Raw genomic sequence first — 18,845 nt, 5'->3', positions numbered from 1 at the left:
TCATGTGCGACCCCAATGCCGTTACCAAAGTGAGACACCAACACCTCAATTCCATACACGCTTGTTTGAGTAGCTCTTGGGATAGACAGATAAGATCAACTTGAATTTTAACCGGATTTGCAGTGCTCATCCTTAGCAACATGTACTTATATTTCCGCGGCTGCAAGCGCCGGCCATCAAGCGACCGATGTGCTCGCTTCGCGCTGCTGCTGGAGCTGCGACACCATCGCAGTAAGTTCTTCAACTTGCGTTGAAAGCTTAAGGACTAGTGTCTTCAATGGAGCATCGGTTTCTGTAGACCCTGCTCGTGCCTGGGCCTTCTGGGGCTTCCTCGCAAATGAGTTTGGTGCTTCCGCCATCAATAGGCGTGGAGAGTTGACCGGCAACCGAAGGGCCTTCTTTGGTGGGGTTGGTGCCTGCGGTCCGCTGAAAGATGTCACTTTCACATCGAGATTACGGGTACCGGTCAGCTGCTCGTAAGCCCAGATTGCAAACACAAGAGGTAGATGCGTGGCCTTGAGCAAGACGATCCGGACGCTCCTGAGTCGCTCGGAGGGGATGACGAGCCGCAACGGTCGAATGACTAGCGGAATGAGGTTCTGGAAGCCGGTCAGCCTTGCAAAGTTGAGGACGGCTGTGGATACCACTGCGTTGTGGGTTCGCAGGGATTCACAGCGGCCTTGAGTCGAGAAAGCCTGAGCGCCAGAACAAGGCTTGTCAGTGACGTGACAACGGCAGAGCATCCGCCGACGATGCTGCCTTCACGAGCCGGCCACGAAGCTTTGACTGGTTGGTTCTGAGCGCGTCTTCCACGATGGTCATCGAGGCTGTGTCGATTGGGCGTTGAACGACCCGGCGCTTAATGCCCGCTTTTAACCTCCCCATAATAATAGCACTGAACAACATACGTACCAGTGGAGGCAGAAAGTATGTCAATCGATTCGAGCTTGATGCTTCGAGCACGTATACGGAATAGCTGCATCGTCAGTGCCTGAAGAAAGTTGCCTTGAATCATGCCAACGTACATGAACAAATATTCATCTCGCGCATGATCAAGGACCTGTTCACCGTCAATATCGATCCTTTGGAAAGTAATATAACCAGAGATGATAAGCTATAGCCGGTTGTTCATGGGGGTTGGGGCAGTCGGTGCCTGCGAGAAATCTCCTGTTGCAGTCCCAATGGGGCTGTATCACACCCCCGCAAGACCAACCGGAAGAACTCAAGTGCTAGCCCCAATGCGAATGCACTCTGGGGAGACTGCGAATGGAGACGAGGCGGTCCAGTCGGGCGTTAACCGTTGTTTTGCGCTTGGCATGCATAGACATGCATGCGATTTGAGGTTGCAAAGCTGGAGAACCAATGGAAAAGCCCATTACCTTACTCAAAGAGTTGCTCAAAAGCGATATGAGACTTGTAATCAACAAGATGTTTGTCAAAGTGACGAAAACAAGCTAGTGTGTGATCAGCAGGCCGCGATGCGATGCATTCCAAATAGTCAGACTCGTACCATTACGGGAGGTCCGAAGAACGGCGAGCTATGCAGGCATTAGCAAGCCATTGGCACTGTTGATCGGAGGAGAGCATACATCTCTTCGGCGACATCTGTAGGCAGCTGTCGTCAGTACTGGTGGACGAGAATCGGTGTATACCTTCGCTTGGCTGTCGCCTGAGGCTTGACTCACCGAAACCTAGATAGCTAGAGCTGAGAAGGCATTAGCTAGTACAGCGACAGTGGCGTGGTGTTCTCCGTTACCCAAAGAAGACCTTGATCAGGATCCAACTCTACATTGCACGAGTCAGCAGTTGGCACGTCGGTGACCCCGATAGACAACTTGCCATCTGCTTCGCATTGAATCTACTATCTCTAGCCAGCAGTACGAAAGTAGTTAGAAACCCTTTACATCGGTGAGCATTGGCTGCAGCTACTAAAGCGTCGGACGCCTTACCCAAGTACAGGATGACTACCAGTGATAGGAACTTGATGAAGTCCTTGGTCATTTCTTTCAGACACGGAATCAGGGTGCCGAAATACCGATTGAGACTCAAGAGAGAGAAGATACGCGGCACGAGGAAGAGAGCCTCCAGTCCGAGTACGTCATACGCAAGATCGATGGTGGTAGCGTTGGCTGTAGTTAGTCCAACAATCCTCATAATGCAGAAGACAAAGCCCACGACGACGATACTGATGTCCCAGGTCCACCTAAAGATGTTAGCCTCCATCAACACGGCGATGAGAAACGTATGCCTACCAAAAGTCCGAGGCATAGAACGAGCTTTGCCCCGCGTCCAACCAATCCGAAAATTCATCGTATGCGAAGCTGGCAATCCACACGTAGAGCAGTATCTCGGGAATGGTCACTCTGGCATTGTTTCGCTGTACTAGAACTGCGTAGTACAGCCCTAAGAATGCCGCAAAAAAGAGTGTCTCGAAAATCTTCAAGTACAAGGGAACGCGTAGCCGGGAGAAGGGATCAGCCTGCTTTCGGTTGTACTTTTTGGGCTTCTTCTCTGAGTGCAGACTGAGGGTCTCCCAGAACACGATGTCGCCTTTCCACAAGCCGTTTATAATCTTCTGGACTGGTCTCTGCGACAGGAACTTCTTCGCACCAGATACAGTCGCAAGCTCCAATGCACTGAGATTCTCGCATTGTGACATCAGCGATCCGAAGCGAGATCTGGGAGATTCGCCGTGGCCAAAGTAATCGGTGTTGGCTACGGGAAGCAAAGGCGACCGCTCGTCTGCATGTGTGGTGTCGCGTTCGTTCTCGCCCGAGTGGTAACCGTTCGCTGGGTTGGAGGTGGTCGGCGTCGTTGCAGGCGGGAGTTCTACTAGCAGAGACTCGATGATGTCCGCTTCTTTCAGGTTCGTCAAGAATTGCCAGGCCACGAATTCGCATGCATAGCCTCGCGCTTCGTTCACACCAGGCTCGTCGCTGGTTTCCTCCAAGGCAGAGAAATGTCCCTTCAGGGCCCTTCAAGATGGTCAGCGCTCCCCACTCATGCATGCAACCATCTGATGTCAATGAAAGCGACGTGGGTTGCCTCGACGTACAGTAGAGCGGATACAAGGGCAGGGTGGTCGACTTGGGTAGACAGGTATGCGATGAGAGGCTGGACTGCCCGGCCCTCCTGCGATCGACGCAAATCTTCGAAGGTATGTGGCAGCTTGATCTTATGCTCAAAGAACCTACTCTCGGGTTAGGCTACTGGACAATTGCGCATTCACATGCATCGACTGACTGGCACAGTTTGTCCACCAGGTCTCCGAAGCACTCGTCGCCGGCTATATCTGGTACGCCCGTCTCGTCTGCAGGCCATCTCGGTGTGGACGGTATCGACATGGTGGGTTCTTATGATAGCGTGCGATTGCCCTCTGCCACTTCCTTCAGTCTTCGCAACATTGAGAAGATTCGCGACTTAGCGCGTATTCTGCGGATGCATCCGCGCGCGCATGGACCTGCGTCGTCATGCCCAGGTCCCTCTTGGCAGCCACGATCTGTCTCCGCGACCGCGACCTTAGACTTCGCTGCAACATACAGCGTGCTCCGAAGCTTTCGTATGCATGACATGCGACTTTGATCAAATCTTCCTTCGCTCGTACTAACTCACATGTGAACCGCCGTCTCATGCAACATGGCGCACGATACTAATTTCGTCGGCAATCGTCTGCGGCTGAGCGCCTTTCTTTCATGTGTGGGAGGGATGCCAGACCGTCCTTCACGTTTCAGACCGCCTATCCAAGATCTGGACGTGTTAGAATCCGCTGCGCCGTTCTCCGAATTGCATCGCGACGTGTCAGTCAGGGAACCGGGCAGGGAGCCAGCAATCTTGCCCTCAAAATCATCTGCGGAGGCAGAAGTCATCACAACCGACTTGTGTCAGGAAGCTGCAACTACCGACAAGCCGCTAGATACCAACACCGAAGAAGATCGATCTGTCTTGGATGGTCTCACGAATGCGCCATCTGTATACGACATCCCACGTTCACCACCACCAGACCTGCGTCTAGCCTCTACTAGCGGCAGCAGACAAGGACTTCACAACGGGCTTTCGAGCACTCGGAAACGGCGTCTACCAGTACATGAGCTCGCTTTGCTGCGGACTACCACACTGGATGGACTGCCGCTACCGGGTGTAAGGAGCTTCCATGGATTTCGTTGTAGGTAGTTTACGGCCAGCTAACGCTGTTGGCTTTAGGATGTTGCTCTCGACGTCGCTGTTCCCATTGCGGTCGTGGACCCTATCGAGGATAGTCAAATGCACCTTGCGAATACTTTGCACATCTCCGTATGTCAACAACAGTCAACGATGGCACTGCTGACCTGCATGCAGACTCCAGGCAGCGTCGTCATCACGAAGAGTGGGCTGATACCGAAGACAACACAACCGCCAGACTCTGTCGATCGTCCCAGGACAGAACCAATGGGAGTGCGCACAGAGCCTCTCGAGAGACCCACACAACTTTCTATTAACATGCCGCGATATCGCCCGGACCTTCGACATGGTTTTGACGGGTTTGTTGGTTCCGAACTAAAGCTCGTTCCCAAGAAAAGTGTCAACCGCCAAAGGATCGCCAATCCGACCAAGAGACAGAAGCTCGGTATCAAGCGCGAGCTACTTCTACAAGCTGGGTCACCACCTTTATCCGCGGGTGGGGCTACGACTACCGCAAATGCTTTAGTCGTGGACAAAACATCAATGATCGTTGGTGGGAATGCTCCGTCAGGACTTGAAAACGCCCAAACCCACGTAGGACTCAGACAACTGACATTGACGAGATGCCGGGATGTTCTACAAGCTGGCACAGATATTAGACACGTCCCTGGAGTGGGCCATGAGACGCTATTCCAGAAAGCTCACGAAGAAGATGATGAAAACGATTGTACTGCTGAGACTGGTTATTACCAGCTCAATCGAGTACCCACATGTTGCGCCAAGATCAGCCGGTTTTGATGCTCAACACACCTGGACGGTCACGAGACGGAGAGTGACGGCAAGATTACCAGTCCTTATTGACGACGTTGATGATTCAGATCACGCAAATTAAGACTGCGGGTGAGCCTGGAAATCATAAATGAGCTGGGGCGAATAGAGCGATATGTACTGGGACGTCGAATACCTCCCGGGTATTCGGTAGACTGAACTCTTGTATGTCTAACAGCATTCGATGACAGATGCCAGGCCTTCGAACCTGCAAAGATTTCAAATCGCGAGCTGGGTAACTATCTGGGATAGACCACTGTACACAGTGTCAGCTATAGCATACAGTCCGGGTACTCGTGGGGCTTCTTGGAACGCCTCGGTTCCGTAGTAGTGGCGATGTTTATGGAATGCGGACTATGGTGCACGGCATACGTTCGCAGTCTCGGGAAATATCTGTGTAAGAGTTGGACAGGATAATGAACTACATTCTACATCGCAAGCCGTTTGATGCGTCGCAACATTGGTGTGGTTGGGCTGTTTTGCAGTTGAGGTGTGATGTCGCCTTATTCGAGCATGTAAGCCAGCTACCGACGTCTGTGTGATTTGGATGATTTTGGCACTTCGGATTTTGGTCGTCGATCATTGGCATGTAGTGTACAGGGCTGCCGTGGTTAAAACGTGGCATTGGTTCCTGACGTTGTTCTAGCGGCAGTCCCGAAATAGCGATCGGTGTCTCGGTTTCGCGATTCAGACACTAAAATCAAACACCACACTACTGTTTGGACGCATGGACAAAACATAGCACAAGTGTTCTGCAGGCGTGTTGACACAAGTGGAGTGATGACTGAAATGGTGCGGCGCAACATATATGGTGGGCCTGCGCCTCGCTGCGCGAAGCTCCCCGTATTGCTTCGACGTCCTGGTACTCCGACTATTGACTAGTCTCGACTCTCATTTCCAACGCATCGCCTGTCGCCGGCGCAAATCAGGTCCGAAAAGTCGAATAAACTCAATTAGCAATATCATGGCATCACAAAGCGGCATGCCACCTTCTGTGGTAAGTGCACCCCACCCACAGGCTTATCTGATGGGCCTGGAACTTGGAGAGAGACAAAGTCACTGACGTTGAAAAGGCATCACAAGGACCACCGTATGCTCCAATGGCATGGCCTCTGGGTGGAGCTCCAGTGAAGCGCATCGATATTCCTGCCCAAACGGTCTTCATGGTGTTCTTCATGATCGGGGCAGCAGTACACATGAAAATATTCCAAAAGAACAGAGCACGAGGTCACAAGTTCTTACCAAACCTCTTCATCTTCCGTATGTATAGCTACGTTCTGGAGCGACTGGAGGCTAACTGTTCCAAAGTCTTTTGCATGGAGCGCATATTAACATCAATATTACGACTCGCATCGGTCTCTAATCCAACCAACATTCCACTTGCGATTGCTGCACAGATCTTTATCTCAGCAGGTGTCCTTATCCTATTCGTCATCAATCTCGTTTTTGCGATGCGCCTGGTAAGATCGACACATCCGTCGGTGGGTTGGCATCCTGCGTTTGGCATCGTGTTCAAAGCTCTCTACGCGTTGATCGGCTTGACACTTATCGCTGTCATTACAGCTACAGTTCAGAGCTTTTACACCCTCAACGCAGGAACTCGAGCTACCGACCGCGGCTTTCAGCAATACGGCGCAACCTTCCTCGCCATCGTCGCTACACTACCTTTGCCGATGACGATGCTCACGCTTCTCATTCCCTATTCGCCGCTCGATCATTTCGGTATGGGCCGTCTTCGTACAAAAGTCATAGTCCTGATGATTAGCACCACACTCCTCTCTATTGGCGCATGGTATCGCTGTGGTGTTGCTTTCCAGACACCAGTCCCGAGATCACAACCTCTACCAGGCTATCTCGGCAAGGCACCGTTCTACATTTTCAACTTCCTCGTGGAGATCCAGACGGTACTCATGTACGCCATACTTCGCGTAGACCTCCGCTGGCACATCCCCAATGGCGCAAAGGGGCCTGGTAGCTACGCTAGATCACGAATGGGCGACGTGGAGATGCAAGACTCGCGACCTACTTCCTCGGACAGCGTACAAGATGACAACAAGTCGACCAGATCTTTCAGCGAAGACGAAGAAAAAGAGCTAGACAACGAGAAGGTCGAGGAGCTCCCTGCTCCCAGAATTATAGAGATAGACCTCGGAAACTCTTCACGCAGCTCCTTGGCGCCACCAGACATGGACTTGCACAGGAACTCAGCCCGTAGTTCCCTGGCAGTACCAAAGACGGCAGATAGATCAGCGCGCAGTTCCGTCATCTCCCAGCGCCTATCCTCCTTCATCAGCAAGTCCACCAGCACACTAGCTACCTTTGCGACCGCGGAACAAAAACAACGATGGCGAGAGAGCGAGGAAGCAAGAATCGTCCGAAGACTGGGTGGACCATGGCAGCAACTCCCTAGCCCGGTTGAGTCGAATTTCAGCATGAGCAAGAGCCCGACGAGGAGCGTCTTCAGCCGTACGACAGGAGGAGATGGGCCGGAGGCACCTGAACCAGCATACCACCAACGAAGCGATAGCGGTGCGCCTAGTATACCCGACGTCGTTGGAGAGGGCGGCTGGACACCGAGAATTGACTGGGAATTCCGCAGCCCGAGACGCTTCCTCAGTCTGAAGAAGAGGAGTATGATTGGCTTGCAGCTTCCGAAATGAGCGTGCGGACTTGCAGCGGTTTGATGCAGTGTTGTTTTACAGCGAAGGCGTTTATGGGGATGGGAAGGGTACTAATACACTGCTGGGCGGCAAAAGCTCTTTCTGGTGTTCATCATACCCATCTGCTTTTTCGTACATAGTGGGAGTTTATACAAGCTTTGTGGCTATTCCTTTTTTTTACACGACTTGTACCATAGCAGCCATTGTATTCATTTTTCGATCTATGAACAGTTCCTGTCCACCATATCACTCACGATGCATCAAGATCTTTTTGCCCACAGACTCATCGCCACACATCGTCTCTTCATTCTTACATCAACAGCAACATCTCACGCGGTGGACCCTGACCCAGACTCACAAGTAATTTTAGTGTGACGGCTCCCCTCCCAGCAACCCGGTCCCTGTACCTGAATCCCCAATCCAAAACAAATCAATAGTGCGAAACGAACATGAGGTTGCCTCAGGGAACGTTTGGTCTGCTGTCACCCGTTTCGAGGCGTGAACTAGGGGCGGCGCTAGTGTGTTAGACTGGATATGTGGATCGTTTTGTGGGTTGTTGAACGTCTTTTGCATCGTTTGATGTTTCGTTTTGGGGTCTGGAGGCCTAAGGACGCAGGAGCTTGAAGGGTTATTCGGGATGTTAGTGCATCGCGAAGTGGCGGTTGGTAAGGTCATTAAGAAAAGTGTTGTAAGATTGCAGGTATCCAACATACCGTCATCACTTGAACGCCCTTTGCCTTCGCCTTCGCTCTCTCTCCGCTCATCGCAATCCAACCTGGAAACTTACATAGGAATCCGTCTCATCTCATCCAAACTCCAATACTTCCTCATATTCTCGGCTTCCAACTGCTTGACCTCATCATCGAGATGCTGCCATAGAACCTCGCCAAACGAATCGAAAATCTCCTTCAACTCGCCCAATCGCAGCTCTCGCTCCCCGCCCTCACACTCTTCAAGGTACTTTTCCAGCTTATCGAGACCCTTGTGGATCTGCTTGTGCTGGGTGAGAAGCTCGAGTTCCTTCTTGAAGGCGGGCATCTTCTTGGCCAAGACGGGGAAGATGTGCTGCTCTTCTATTGTGTGGTGCACTGTGAGGTGGTCTGTATGAGGATGGTTAGATGAATGTTATCTGCTGGCTGGGTGATGGGTCAAAACTAACGGCAGAATTGCTGGCCCATGCTAATAAATTGGCGGATGGACATGTTCTTGGGTCTCTTTTGAGCCTCACACGCGCCATAGAGAACTTTCCACGTCGCCCTGAAGTTGTCGTGGAAATAGTTCATGTGCTCCGCCATTCTGTTATACTGACGAAACTCGGATGCGGAGAGTTTGGGTAAAGGCTTTTCCTCATTGGTCGCAGGGGTGGAGCTTGGGTCATTGACTACAGGAGGGGCTGGTGCAGTAGGACCGTCATCTCCTGAGATTGTCGCCATGTTTGCGGTGCGGATAGATTGTTGCAGTCTGGGGCTGACTGTAGAATATTGCCTTGCAGATGATGTCAAAGCAAGTCGAGGTGGGGCTCTGAGAATGGATGCGATAGATTGAACACGCTTCATACGCTGGAGAGGAAAACAACAATGTCACTCGAAGACGAAGTAAAGATGTAGTTTGGGGTATCTGTGTTTTGCGTGGCACAGCCTTGCATGCTGAGGAAGCGATTAGCCACCACTCGCGGCTTGTGAAATTTGCATTAGCAAGCGGCCGGCAGTTGCACTTCCCGACCCCGGTAAGACGCGTTGATAACGCGCCGGACCACGTGACTGCGCTATCACCAACGCGACTACCTAGGTATGCTTACTTCTTTCTCGTTTTGGCAAACTTCTCGTGCCACTTGCGCGCTGATGGCTTCATGGCTGCCACTGAGCTGTCTGCGCTTGTAGTTGCGGCGGCCTTGCTCTTCGCCCTTATTGTGGTATCGGATGGGAAGTCGTAGATGCCTTCGATGGCACTGAGTTGTGCGTCTTTGCGCCATACTTCGGGCAGACGGTCCTCCCACGTGTCGGTGAAGTCGGCGATGAGGAAGTCTGCGCCGCGTTTGGCTTCTAGCAATGTCCTGCCAGTAAATGCGACAGTCTTTTCCCTATCCAGGCACGACCATGGGCCGTTCTTGTCGTTGTCTTCTGTGGATAGGTATGCCAGTATGGCCTCTACAAGGCCTGGCGGATGCCCTTCCTCCGCTGCGGCTTTGGTGATGTCGTTGGTCAAGAACTGCGCTTGTAGTTTGATGCCCTCGGCCAGTGCAGCGGCATTGATGGACCTCCATACTTGCGAGAGGGCATTGGGCGAGGGTTGGTATGATCCTCCATCCACCTCGAATGCCATCAGCTCGTCCCATCCAACCTGGCATTCCCCATCTGACAAGGGCACATCGCCGAACATGCTCGCCTTGCTCCTGCCATTACTGGTCGCGTCGACGTCCCCTGCAACAATGTCGTATACCGGCAGTGCCTCCCTCAGCAGGGCGACGGCAGACGCGGTGGATGCATGGGCTTCGAGCGTCGCGGTGCACAGCGCAATGGCGCGCGTGGCAGGGGTGGGTATGTCGTTGCCATGGGCTTCGAGCGCGGGCTGGGCTATGTAGAGCGAGTTGGAGGTTTGGACCTGGCGCAGCTGGAAGGTCTTGTTCGGCGTACAGAGTACTGCATATGCAGGCTTCGCGTTGGACGTGCCAGACGCGGCAGACTGGACTTGGGACTTGATGGAGAGCCTAGCGCGTATGATGAGAAGGGTATCCGCATGGAAACGACAGGTCAGCGCACCTACAGCGGCGGGTTCGGCGCGTCTATCAGCTCAACAATCTCGGGGGGCAGCTCGAGCAGGCGGAAGTGCTGCTGCTGGTGTGCAATGGAGAAGGGCACACCGCCTTCATCTTGCTGCGTGGCCATGTCTTGACTCAACACACACAACGTCCAATTTACGCTGCTGACAGTCTCAAAGTCTGTTGTACCTCATCGCGGCAGCTGCTATGACGACGGTGCTTTTTTGTTTGTGGACACTGCGGGGTGCGGCGATGTGCAGCTAGCAGAGAGACGGATCGGACGATACGCTGCAAGGGCATCATTTGCAGGCCAAAAATACTTGTCACTGCGGCCGCTTGCTGGGAACCCCATGCTCGGGCGTGTCGCACCTGTGGCACTTGGTTATTCGCGCTGCAGCTTCCCACCCGCGCTTGGTCGCAGCCGCATGACCGCTTTCTTGGTTCGGGCTTCAACAAGATCCATGGGATTTGTTGTTGTTTAGTCCCGGGACGCGCCTCCACTGTCCCTTCTCTACCCCAATGGCTTCCTAGCACCACCGACTCGGACGACAACAACACCGCCTGCCATGCACCCACCGTCCTAATTGCTCATTCACTGTCTGACTGCTGCCCGCCGTCGCCGTCACTCGTTTCCGCGCAATTGGCACCATGGTCGTCATCAACCCCGAGCCCGCGGCCCTGTCCGCTGAGGACCTGTCGCTGTTCTACACCACCGACGAGCTGCTCTCCAATTCCCCCGTGCTTATCTTCTACGGTCCGACGGCCACTTCCACACAGGCGACACATTCGCGCATCCAGGCCCATGTCTTCACCCCGGCCGGTTTCCAAAACTTCGCCCGCCTGATTATCTCGCCCACAGCCACATACTACAATGCCGTCACATGTCTGCCGCGCGAGGAGCAGGGCGACGAGATATGTCGCGGTCTCGCCTTCAGCCTGTACAAGTACTTCATCGAGCTGCCGCCGGAGATCAAGAGCGCTTGGGAGAGGCGGTATGATTCCTCCAACAACCTGCCCATGGCCCCCAGCCTGTTCTCCGAGGCGCACGCCGCCATTGTCGCTGCCAGGATGATCAAGGTCGAGAACGCCGCAGATGTCATAATAGATGTGCGCCATGCGTTGGGCGAGCAGACGCTTTCCTGGATAGATCTGGATGTCGTCCTCCCGCAGGGAAGTGTCACGAAGCTGGAATCGCGCGAGTCCGGCCAGTTCGAAGACCTCGAAGAAGACCTCATCGAAAAGCGATACGGACAGTACGCGCCCGTCGTAAGGCTGTTCGGAGACGGCGCCTTCCTCCCCACCTCCAAACTCCGCCGCGCACCCTCCAAACCGACCGCCCTCAACCGATCACAATCTTTCTCGAGGAAACAAAAAGAGACTCTCCGCCGGGAGATGTGTGAGCTGTTGGACACGGAAGAGAACTATGTCAGCAAACTGGACGAGCTGGTACACACAGTAGCGGTCGAGTTCCGTGAGAAGGCCAAGCAGAAGTCGAGCTCCAGCTCCAGCCCTACCGAACAAGCCCTGCGAGGCCTGTTCCCTCCCAGTCTGGACAAGATTCTAGAGGTCAATTCGCAGTTCCTAGACGCTATACGCATAATTCTGGAAGAGTCGGAGAATGGAGCGATTGAGGACATTGAGACAGCAACAGACGATGTCTACATCGCGCCTCTGCGTGGACAGAAGGACGCACCAGATGTCACTGGAGCGGCCGCCGTCGCCAGGGCTCTTGTCGAGTGGCTTCCACAGTTTGCAGATTGCTATACCGACTACATGGCGGCCCACGGCGACTTCTCACAGCTGCTGAAGCATTTCACAAAAGACACAGCCTCCAGTTTCTCCAAACGAGTCTACGAAACGGGCGAGCAGCGACTCACATCTTTGCTCATCGAGCCTGTCCAGCGCCTGCCACGATACAACCTGTACATCGACAACATCATTAAGCAACTGCCCCTCAGGCATCCTGCCATCAAGATCTTCCTTAAGGCGAGGGATATGATCTCCGATATCTGCACAAGAGAAGGCCCCACGGCGCAGCAGATCAGAGTGTTCGATCGCTTGCGCAAAATGGTGAGTTCATGGCCTTCGGGATTCAACCCTAAAGGACGAATGATCTCAGCCATTGATTGCGTAGAGCTGTCCCCACCATATCACGGGGAGTTATCTGGACCTGCTACGGTGTCCGGTATCATGGTACTCTTCACGGACTTCTTGGTGCTTCTTCAAAAGTCAGAGGATGGTTCGATCAATGCGCGTGGCTTGCTCGCCGAGCTCGACAACCCTAAATTCGCCGAATCGTATGATGGAACTACGGAGCTCATGTTTCATCAGCACCTGAGCCTCAATGACGTCTTCCTGAGTGAGCACTCAGAAGGATCTATACTCCAAATGATATCCCCAGTACCGCTCGCCAGCCAACCTGGACGACCGAGAAGTCGAGAACGCCAGAAGCTTGGCATTCGCATGTTCTACCTGCAAGGCTCCTATGAGGGTAAAGGCCACAAGGTTACCGAGGAGCTCACCAAAGCTCGTGTCGAAGGCAGATTTCCGGAGGCGGAGCGAGAGAGCGGCAAATGGGATGTTAGAAACTTGCCAGGCGATCTCAGTTTCTTTTCATCTATAGCTGAAGAGGCAGCTGGCCAGCAGGTGGAAGGTCGACGCGAGCCTGCGAGAGTGCAGATTCTTGTCGAAGGGTCAAAGTTCACCAAGCCTATTCAGGTCGGCGACAGCGGCGTCGAGCTTACTGTTACCATCACCATACTTGGCGATGGTCTCTATCTGCTGGAGTCAAACGGGGCCCATGGATACACAGCACGCGACAAATTAACAGACCAAGAGTTCCGACCTGTTCTCACGAAGCGCCTCGCCAACTATTTCCAACTGCGGAACAGCGTTAAGAACCACACACTGGCTGAGGCGTATCTGACGCGAAACCAACAGATACTCAAGTCACTCGCTCTGGAGATGTACGAGGCAGAACCACAAACGGGTAGTAAGAGCCGTCCACACTCTCCAGTGAAGATGCTGTCTAGTTTCTTTGGTGGCAGTGTGAGTAGTATTGGCCGCGAAGGAGGAGGCTCTCGTAGACTCCAACGCAATGCGCATACCATGGGAGAGGTACCACGCATGGCACCTCCAGTTCAACTTGGGCCGAATCGTACGTACAGCCATGACGGGGAGATGTCGCGCCCTACCTCTTCCAGCACCACGAAAAGCGCCACCTTCAACGGCCCAAGCGATCCCTTCTCAAAGCTCGAAGACACTTTAGCAAATCTGACTCTGGCACTGCACGCGCGCAAAGGGAACATTGTCGGACGCTCTGTCAGGGCGAGAGCTGTCGCCGATGAACTTGTTGTCAACGAACTCTACAACACGCTTTTGGAGAACCCTGCCAATCTTGAACTCGCTGGCCAATCATCTGTGGATGTACTTTTCGCAGTGTTTGAGAAATTTTTGAGTGTCGCTTGGAAAGAACGAATGGGTCCGGTGCTGTCGCATGCCACATTGGTCTCATTACAGATGCGATCAGATAGCATGCCACCTGATGAGTTCGAGGAGTTCTTCAAATACACTTTCGACCAGTTTGCTCCTCCAAACCAACGAGCGTTCCGCGCCGTCATCAATCTGCTAGCCGAACTGCTTGATGGCACCAGCAACGATGGCGATCGAGGCATTCTCACAGCAGCGTTTGCCGAGATGTTGGTGCCTGCCGGTAACGCAAACGACTTCATCTCCCTTATGGACCGCTTGGTGCAAGATATCGACGCCCTGTTCCCCGCCGAGACACCTGGATTCAGTACTCCAAACCATGGCTCTATGGACTCAAAGAGTCGCTACGCAGCTGCCGGCTCGCTCAACTCCAACACCTCACTGCGGAGACGTTTTGGCTTTGGTACCTTGACACGCGAGAACAGCAAGTCAGAGAATGAGTCCAAGGTAGGCTCACTCTGGCGCTCATTGAGCAAGAACAGCCATGGGACAGACCTTCAGTCGCCCAGCATGGGAAAGGCTGGTCCCGGGCACCTTGGTCGCTCCAACTCAATAGACGCTGCTGCTCGCCTATCGCCGAAGCGACCGTCCTCTCGCGACCGTCCGACCGTTCTCGGCGCCTTTACATTTGAGAACGCCAATTCAAACTCGAACTCGAACGCTAATGGTCGGTCGTTCGTGGGCAATCTTGGGACAATTGGAGAGGTACCTCCCACTACTGGGCCTCCCCGCAAGAAGCGCCGCTCTTCTTTGAGCGATCTCAAGACGTTGCAGGATGCTGACGATGTACCCGAGTGGTCCCCGCAGACTCCTCGCAAGGCCGATCCTGCATTGCGCCACGAGACACGCCAGATCAGTGAGTCTCCGCTCGCCCCTTCGGCGGCTACAATGGCTTTACACAAACACACTTCCTCGATACCCACCCCTACCCGACTAGGTTCTCCGCTGCGGGTGGAAAGGACAGACAGGAAAGAGAACTCTCCTGCAGTCGGCTTGGAGCGTCCAGCACACATTAGGGGAAAGTCGGTCACGATGAAGCCAGACGTCGATGATGAAGTCACCATTAAGTCAAACAGTCCTACGAAGAAGCGAAGCGAGACTGTTTCAGGCATCCCCAACCCTTTGAACCTCCCCAACAGCTCAGCCATCCCGAATCTACGACCAACTACCAGTGCTGGTCTGCATGAAAGAACCGGATCTGGCAACGCCGTCAAACTACCACCCTCGACTCCGCGATCTCCGACCAAAGCCAGCACTCCTTTGACTGGGAGCCCTCCCAAGAAGCTGAGAATGCAATCCCCTCAAAAGTTGCGCGAGCGGCTCCAAACTCAGCAACGCGATATCGACACAGCTTCGCAAGCTTTACAAAACGAACTGAGTGCCATCGGTCAAGAGCTAAATGCTAGGAGCACTCCGCGTCTGACCACTCAGAGCTCGGCTCCGTCCCTGATAACGAATGGGACTGCTGCAAGGACGGCCGAAGCGCGCGTTGCTGCTCTGGAGAAGCTCAGAGCCACGTTGGAAACACTCTCTGCACGCACTTCAGGAATCTCAAACGACGTAACAACTTCACTCCAAGTATCGGAAGCTAGATGCAAGCACCTGGATCAGTTGTATCGCGACGTAAACTTGGAGAACGAGGCACTGTATGCGAAATTCAACGAAGAGCTGGAGAGGGTGACAAGCAGCGCTCGCAAGGGAAGGGCTAGCGAAGAGGTGGAACGTCGGTTGAAGACGAGTGAAGAGGAGCTGGCCCGCCTGCGAAAAGAGAATGCAAGACTGAAGAGGGAGAATGCTGGATTGAAGGCGCAGATCAGAGAGTGAGTAGTCGTCAAGACTGCTCAATCGCCCTGATGCGTGCCAGATGGGGGCACGATGTTGACGAACCTGCAGTTTGCTCAGCTTAACTAATACCGCAGCTGTGAGGTTCGCCCTGCTTCTGGACAGTTTTGCTACGGCGGGTCTGGCATGGGTACAGTACGTAGCCATACGTGCTTGCATTGCGGTCGCTTTTCTGACCATATTCCCTGTACTTCTTTTTGTCGAACTCGGGCTGATGGCCCTTGAGCTTTCAGGTTGGAGTGTGGGCGCGAGGGACTGCGTTATGATAACATGACATGGCGTTAGCGAAGCCACCTTTAGAGCAATATACCATCTGCTTTTTCCTTTGCTAGTCGTACTTTCCTCGATGCTGACCTCAGGTGATTTTGACAAGCATCAGGGGTGCGTGTTGCATGCTTGAGAATGTTATCAAGGTAGAAGTATGCATTGCCTCAGCAACTGCTTACTTATTAAAATATGATAGTATGGATGCAGCAAACCTTAGAAAAGTGACACGAATTCTGGTTACATGTGGTGAAGGGTCCAACCTGTCTCAGGGTGCAGACGTCGTGACGGTGGCAGAAGAAGGCCAATGGGTTCCCCAGTCGCGCAGCCTCGCCAAGTGGGATAGCAGCCTCAACCCCGCTAGTTTATGCATGTGTTGGCAGGGCTTTGCAGCTACACGGCCGGGGCAGTTATGCCGCGGTTATGCAGCTTGTTGGCCTGGCCTGGCCTCGAAGGGAAGGTGCAAAGGTGTCGGTATGCCGTTGCGCTGTGTAGCTCAGAGCGGAAAGGACAACTCGCAGTGTTTCATGGCGTGTGTAGTAGAGCTATTAATGGAGATTGATGTGCTGCCCGGATGCGCTAGAAACAAAGTCAACGTTTCGCGCTCGATCGGGAGGGTTTCCGCTAAGGCGGAACTGGACGTGTCGGACGACGATCACTGACCGGGCTCGTCGAGCTGGGGATTAGTCTTCGTCATCAGCAGCTTCGATAAAGGCGCAGGGCAATCGCTTGCGTGCATGGCAATTCGCGCATGCTAAGAGACCTCATCCCAGAGCCGGCCGCCAACCTGCCCAGACGTGTCCATCCTGCATCGTCACTGCTTCTCCACCCCGGCCGGAAACCGGATCCGTGGACCGCGCTCACCCAAACCCGCGACGAAACGTCGGCGCTCCACAGCGATTGACCCTTTCTCTACCACCCTTTGGAAGCCTCCACGACGGAGAGCGGCAATGACTCTCCATACTCCATCCAGGACCGAGTGCTCCCGCGCCTGCGACCTTCTCCGCCGACCAACACCACAACGCGCGTCCCCATCTCCCAAGCCCTCACCCTCTCGCAAGCTACCGGTTGGCTAATATATATCACCGCCACCATGGCCTGGTTCATGAGAGGCGTCCAGAGTGCCGTCTTCCACTATGCCTCGTGCGCCCCCTGCACCGGCTACTCGGACGGCAGGAAGAGACGGAAAGCAGCAAAGGCCGCGAGGAAAGTGCGGGAGAAGCTGGAACTCGAGCAGCCCGACGCCTACCACCACCCCGAACCCACTGGGACCAATATATACTGGCATGAGGAGATCGCCATGGGCCCAGGACCACCTCCACGAAGGGCGCGGAGGACCAACACGGGCACTACAGGCAGCACACGGGGCATGCCAACTCGCGGAACACAGGGTTCGGCTATGAGTAAGGGCGGGAGTAGCATCGATGTCGACCAAGCCGGTGACATGCGCCTCAGCGACGACACCCTCGACGACGATGAGACGTGGAACCACAAGCGCTATCAGAGGGAAGACGAGGACCTATGGGGCCATGACGAGCCCTCAATAAACCTCGAGCAGACCATGACAGGCTCGTCGACCGGAGGCGCCGGCTATCAAATACGGAGACCAGGCACTTCAAGATCCGGCAGCTACTACACCCCGCGCGCACCACCCGTCAACGATCTGCATCCTCCTGTCGTCAGTCTCCCCTCTCCCGACCCCCTCGACAACCGATGGATGCTCCAACCTCCACCCAAAGCTAGTGTCATGGCTGGAAAAGAACGAGCAAGAAACAGGAGTAGGAGTGGTAGTGGCGCGAGTAGTCGCGTCGAGTTGAGCCTGGGTCGCCAGGTCAGCACAAGGCACTTGATGAACAAGCTGGAACGAGGCGAGACACCCGGCGCCCGCTCAGCGTCGCCGAACGGATCGTACTTCAACCCATCACGGTGCAGGACTCCACAAGCTCGGCCGCCTTCTGCCACGAGCAGTTCGCGCCGAAGACAGAGGCGAGACACTAAGGTTGACCTTGCTATGGCGCGAACCGAGACAGTGAGCACCCAGCACTCATCTGGGGATTCCAGCGATACGATCGTCCGAGGCAACTCCGCACCTCGTTCCGCAGTCGTTCCAGACATCAAAGTGATCCGCGTCCGTCAGAGCCGACCCGCACTCTCCACTGTTCTGTCTAGCAACTCAGGGAGGGACGGCAGCGACGAAAACGCACTCCCGCTTCCCGAAAAGCCCAGTCCAGCCCACCACCGCTATACCACGACGTCGACCCCCGATTCCATCCCTTACTACACTAAACATCGCGAACCTCTCAACTCGTCCGATATATCCTCCCTAAACTGCCTCCAAGACCTTGTATCCCCACGCGCACTTCTCAGCTCGCGCTTCGTCTCCGCACCACTCGTCGAAGCCAAGATTCGCCTACCGCCTTCAGAAGAAGATATGGCAGCAAGAGCGCGACGAGATATGTCCGACAGTGGCTTTAGCCTATCGCGAGATTGGGACGAAGAGGAAGAGGGCATCGTCAACGTTCCATTTGATCGCAACTTCGGACCGCCAGAGAGGGATCCTAGGTTTAGATGGAGTGTCGACTTTTGAGCGCATCTCTACCGCCACCACCACCCACACGACACTCACATACACTTCACTTCTCCACGCGCGCATCTTCAGCGTTGGCATCTTATTGCATTGCATCGCATAGCCGATTTCTCCACCTGTTTTTTCCTTCCCTTTGTTATCAGCGATGATTTTGTTCCGCAAAGCGAAAATTGCATACTCGCATTTTGGATAGACACGAACTTTGACGACCTTCACCAAATGGCGTTTTGGGCGGGTCCTGATGGACTCAGGCATCGTT

The 18,845-nt window shown here is 54.1% G+C and overlaps 6 protein-coding genes across 6 annotated transcripts; 3 read left to right on the top strand and 3 right to left on the bottom strand.

Moving 5' to 3' along the window:
• Positions 1 to 176: 176 nt before the first annotated feature.
• J4E93_003166 (uncharacterized protein) lies at positions 177 to 3,344 on the bottom strand (the record flags this gene model as incomplete). The annotated part of the gene is made up of 8 exons (XM_049341106.1): positions 177 to 634; positions 913 to 1,060; positions 1,511 to 1,538; positions 1,590 to 1,605; positions 1,950 to 2,203; positions 2,253 to 2,975; positions 3,056 to 3,190; positions 3,244 to 3,344. The coding sequence occupies 8 exons, from the start codon at positions 3,342 to 3,344 to the stop codon at positions 177 to 179; spliced, it is 1,863 nt and encodes a 620-aa protein (XP_049201988.1).
• Positions 3,345 to 5,950: 2,606 nt separating this feature from the next.
• J4E93_003165 (uncharacterized protein) lies at positions 5,951 to 7,646 on the top strand (the record flags this gene model as incomplete). Its single annotated transcript, XM_049341105.1, has 3 exons — positions 5,951 to 5,983; positions 6,060 to 6,246; positions 6,295 to 7,646. 3 exons carry the CDS (start codon positions 5,951 to 5,953, stop codon positions 7,644 to 7,646), a joined length of 1,572 nt encoding a protein of 523 aa, XP_049201987.1.
• A 783-nt stretch (positions 7,647 to 8,429) lies between these two features.
• On the bottom strand, positions 8,430 to 9,079 carry J4E93_003164 (uncharacterized protein; the record flags this gene model as incomplete). The annotated part of the gene is made up of 2 exons (XM_049341104.1): positions 8,430 to 8,746; positions 8,806 to 9,079. The coding sequence occupies 2 exons, from the start codon at positions 9,077 to 9,079 to the stop codon at positions 8,430 to 8,432; spliced, it is 591 nt and encodes a 196-aa protein (XP_049201986.1).
• Positions 9,080 to 9,440: 361 nt separating this feature from the next.
• On the bottom strand, positions 9,441 to 10,531 carry J4E93_003163 (uncharacterized protein; the record flags this gene model as incomplete). Its single annotated transcript, XM_049341103.1, has 2 exons — positions 9,441 to 10,353; positions 10,410 to 10,531. The coding sequence occupies 2 exons, from the start codon at positions 10,529 to 10,531 to the stop codon at positions 9,441 to 9,443; spliced, it is 1,035 nt and encodes a 344-aa protein (XP_049201985.1).
• Positions 10,532 to 11,052: 521 nt separating this feature from the next.
• On the top strand, positions 11,053 to 15,717 carry J4E93_003162 (uncharacterized protein; the record flags this gene model as incomplete). Its single annotated transcript, XM_049341102.1, has 1 exon — positions 11,053 to 15,717. One exon carries the CDS (start codon positions 11,053 to 11,055, stop codon positions 15,715 to 15,717), a length of 4,665 nt encoding a protein of 1,554 aa, XP_049201984.1.
• Positions 15,718 to 17,092: 1,375 nt separating this feature from the next.
• Positions 17,093 to 18,586, top strand: J4E93_003161 (uncharacterized protein; the record flags this gene model as incomplete). Its single annotated transcript, XM_049341101.1, has 1 exon — positions 17,093 to 18,586. One exon carries the CDS (start codon positions 17,093 to 17,095, stop codon positions 18,584 to 18,586), a length of 1,494 nt encoding a protein of 497 aa, XP_049201983.1.
• Between the last annotated feature and the right edge of the window lie 259 nt (positions 18,587 to 18,845).

The sequence above is a fragment of the Alternaria ventricosa genome (genome assembly GCF_023758065.1).
Source record: "Alternaria ventricosa strain BMP 2768 chromosome Unknown scaffold_4, whole genome shotgun sequence".
Classification (NCBI taxonomy): Eukaryota; Fungi; Ascomycota; class Dothideomycetes; order Pleosporales; family Pleosporaceae; genus Alternaria; species Alternaria ventricosa.
Note: the sequence above shows the minus strand (reverse complement) of the source record. Positions and strands in the feature narration are given on the sequence as shown.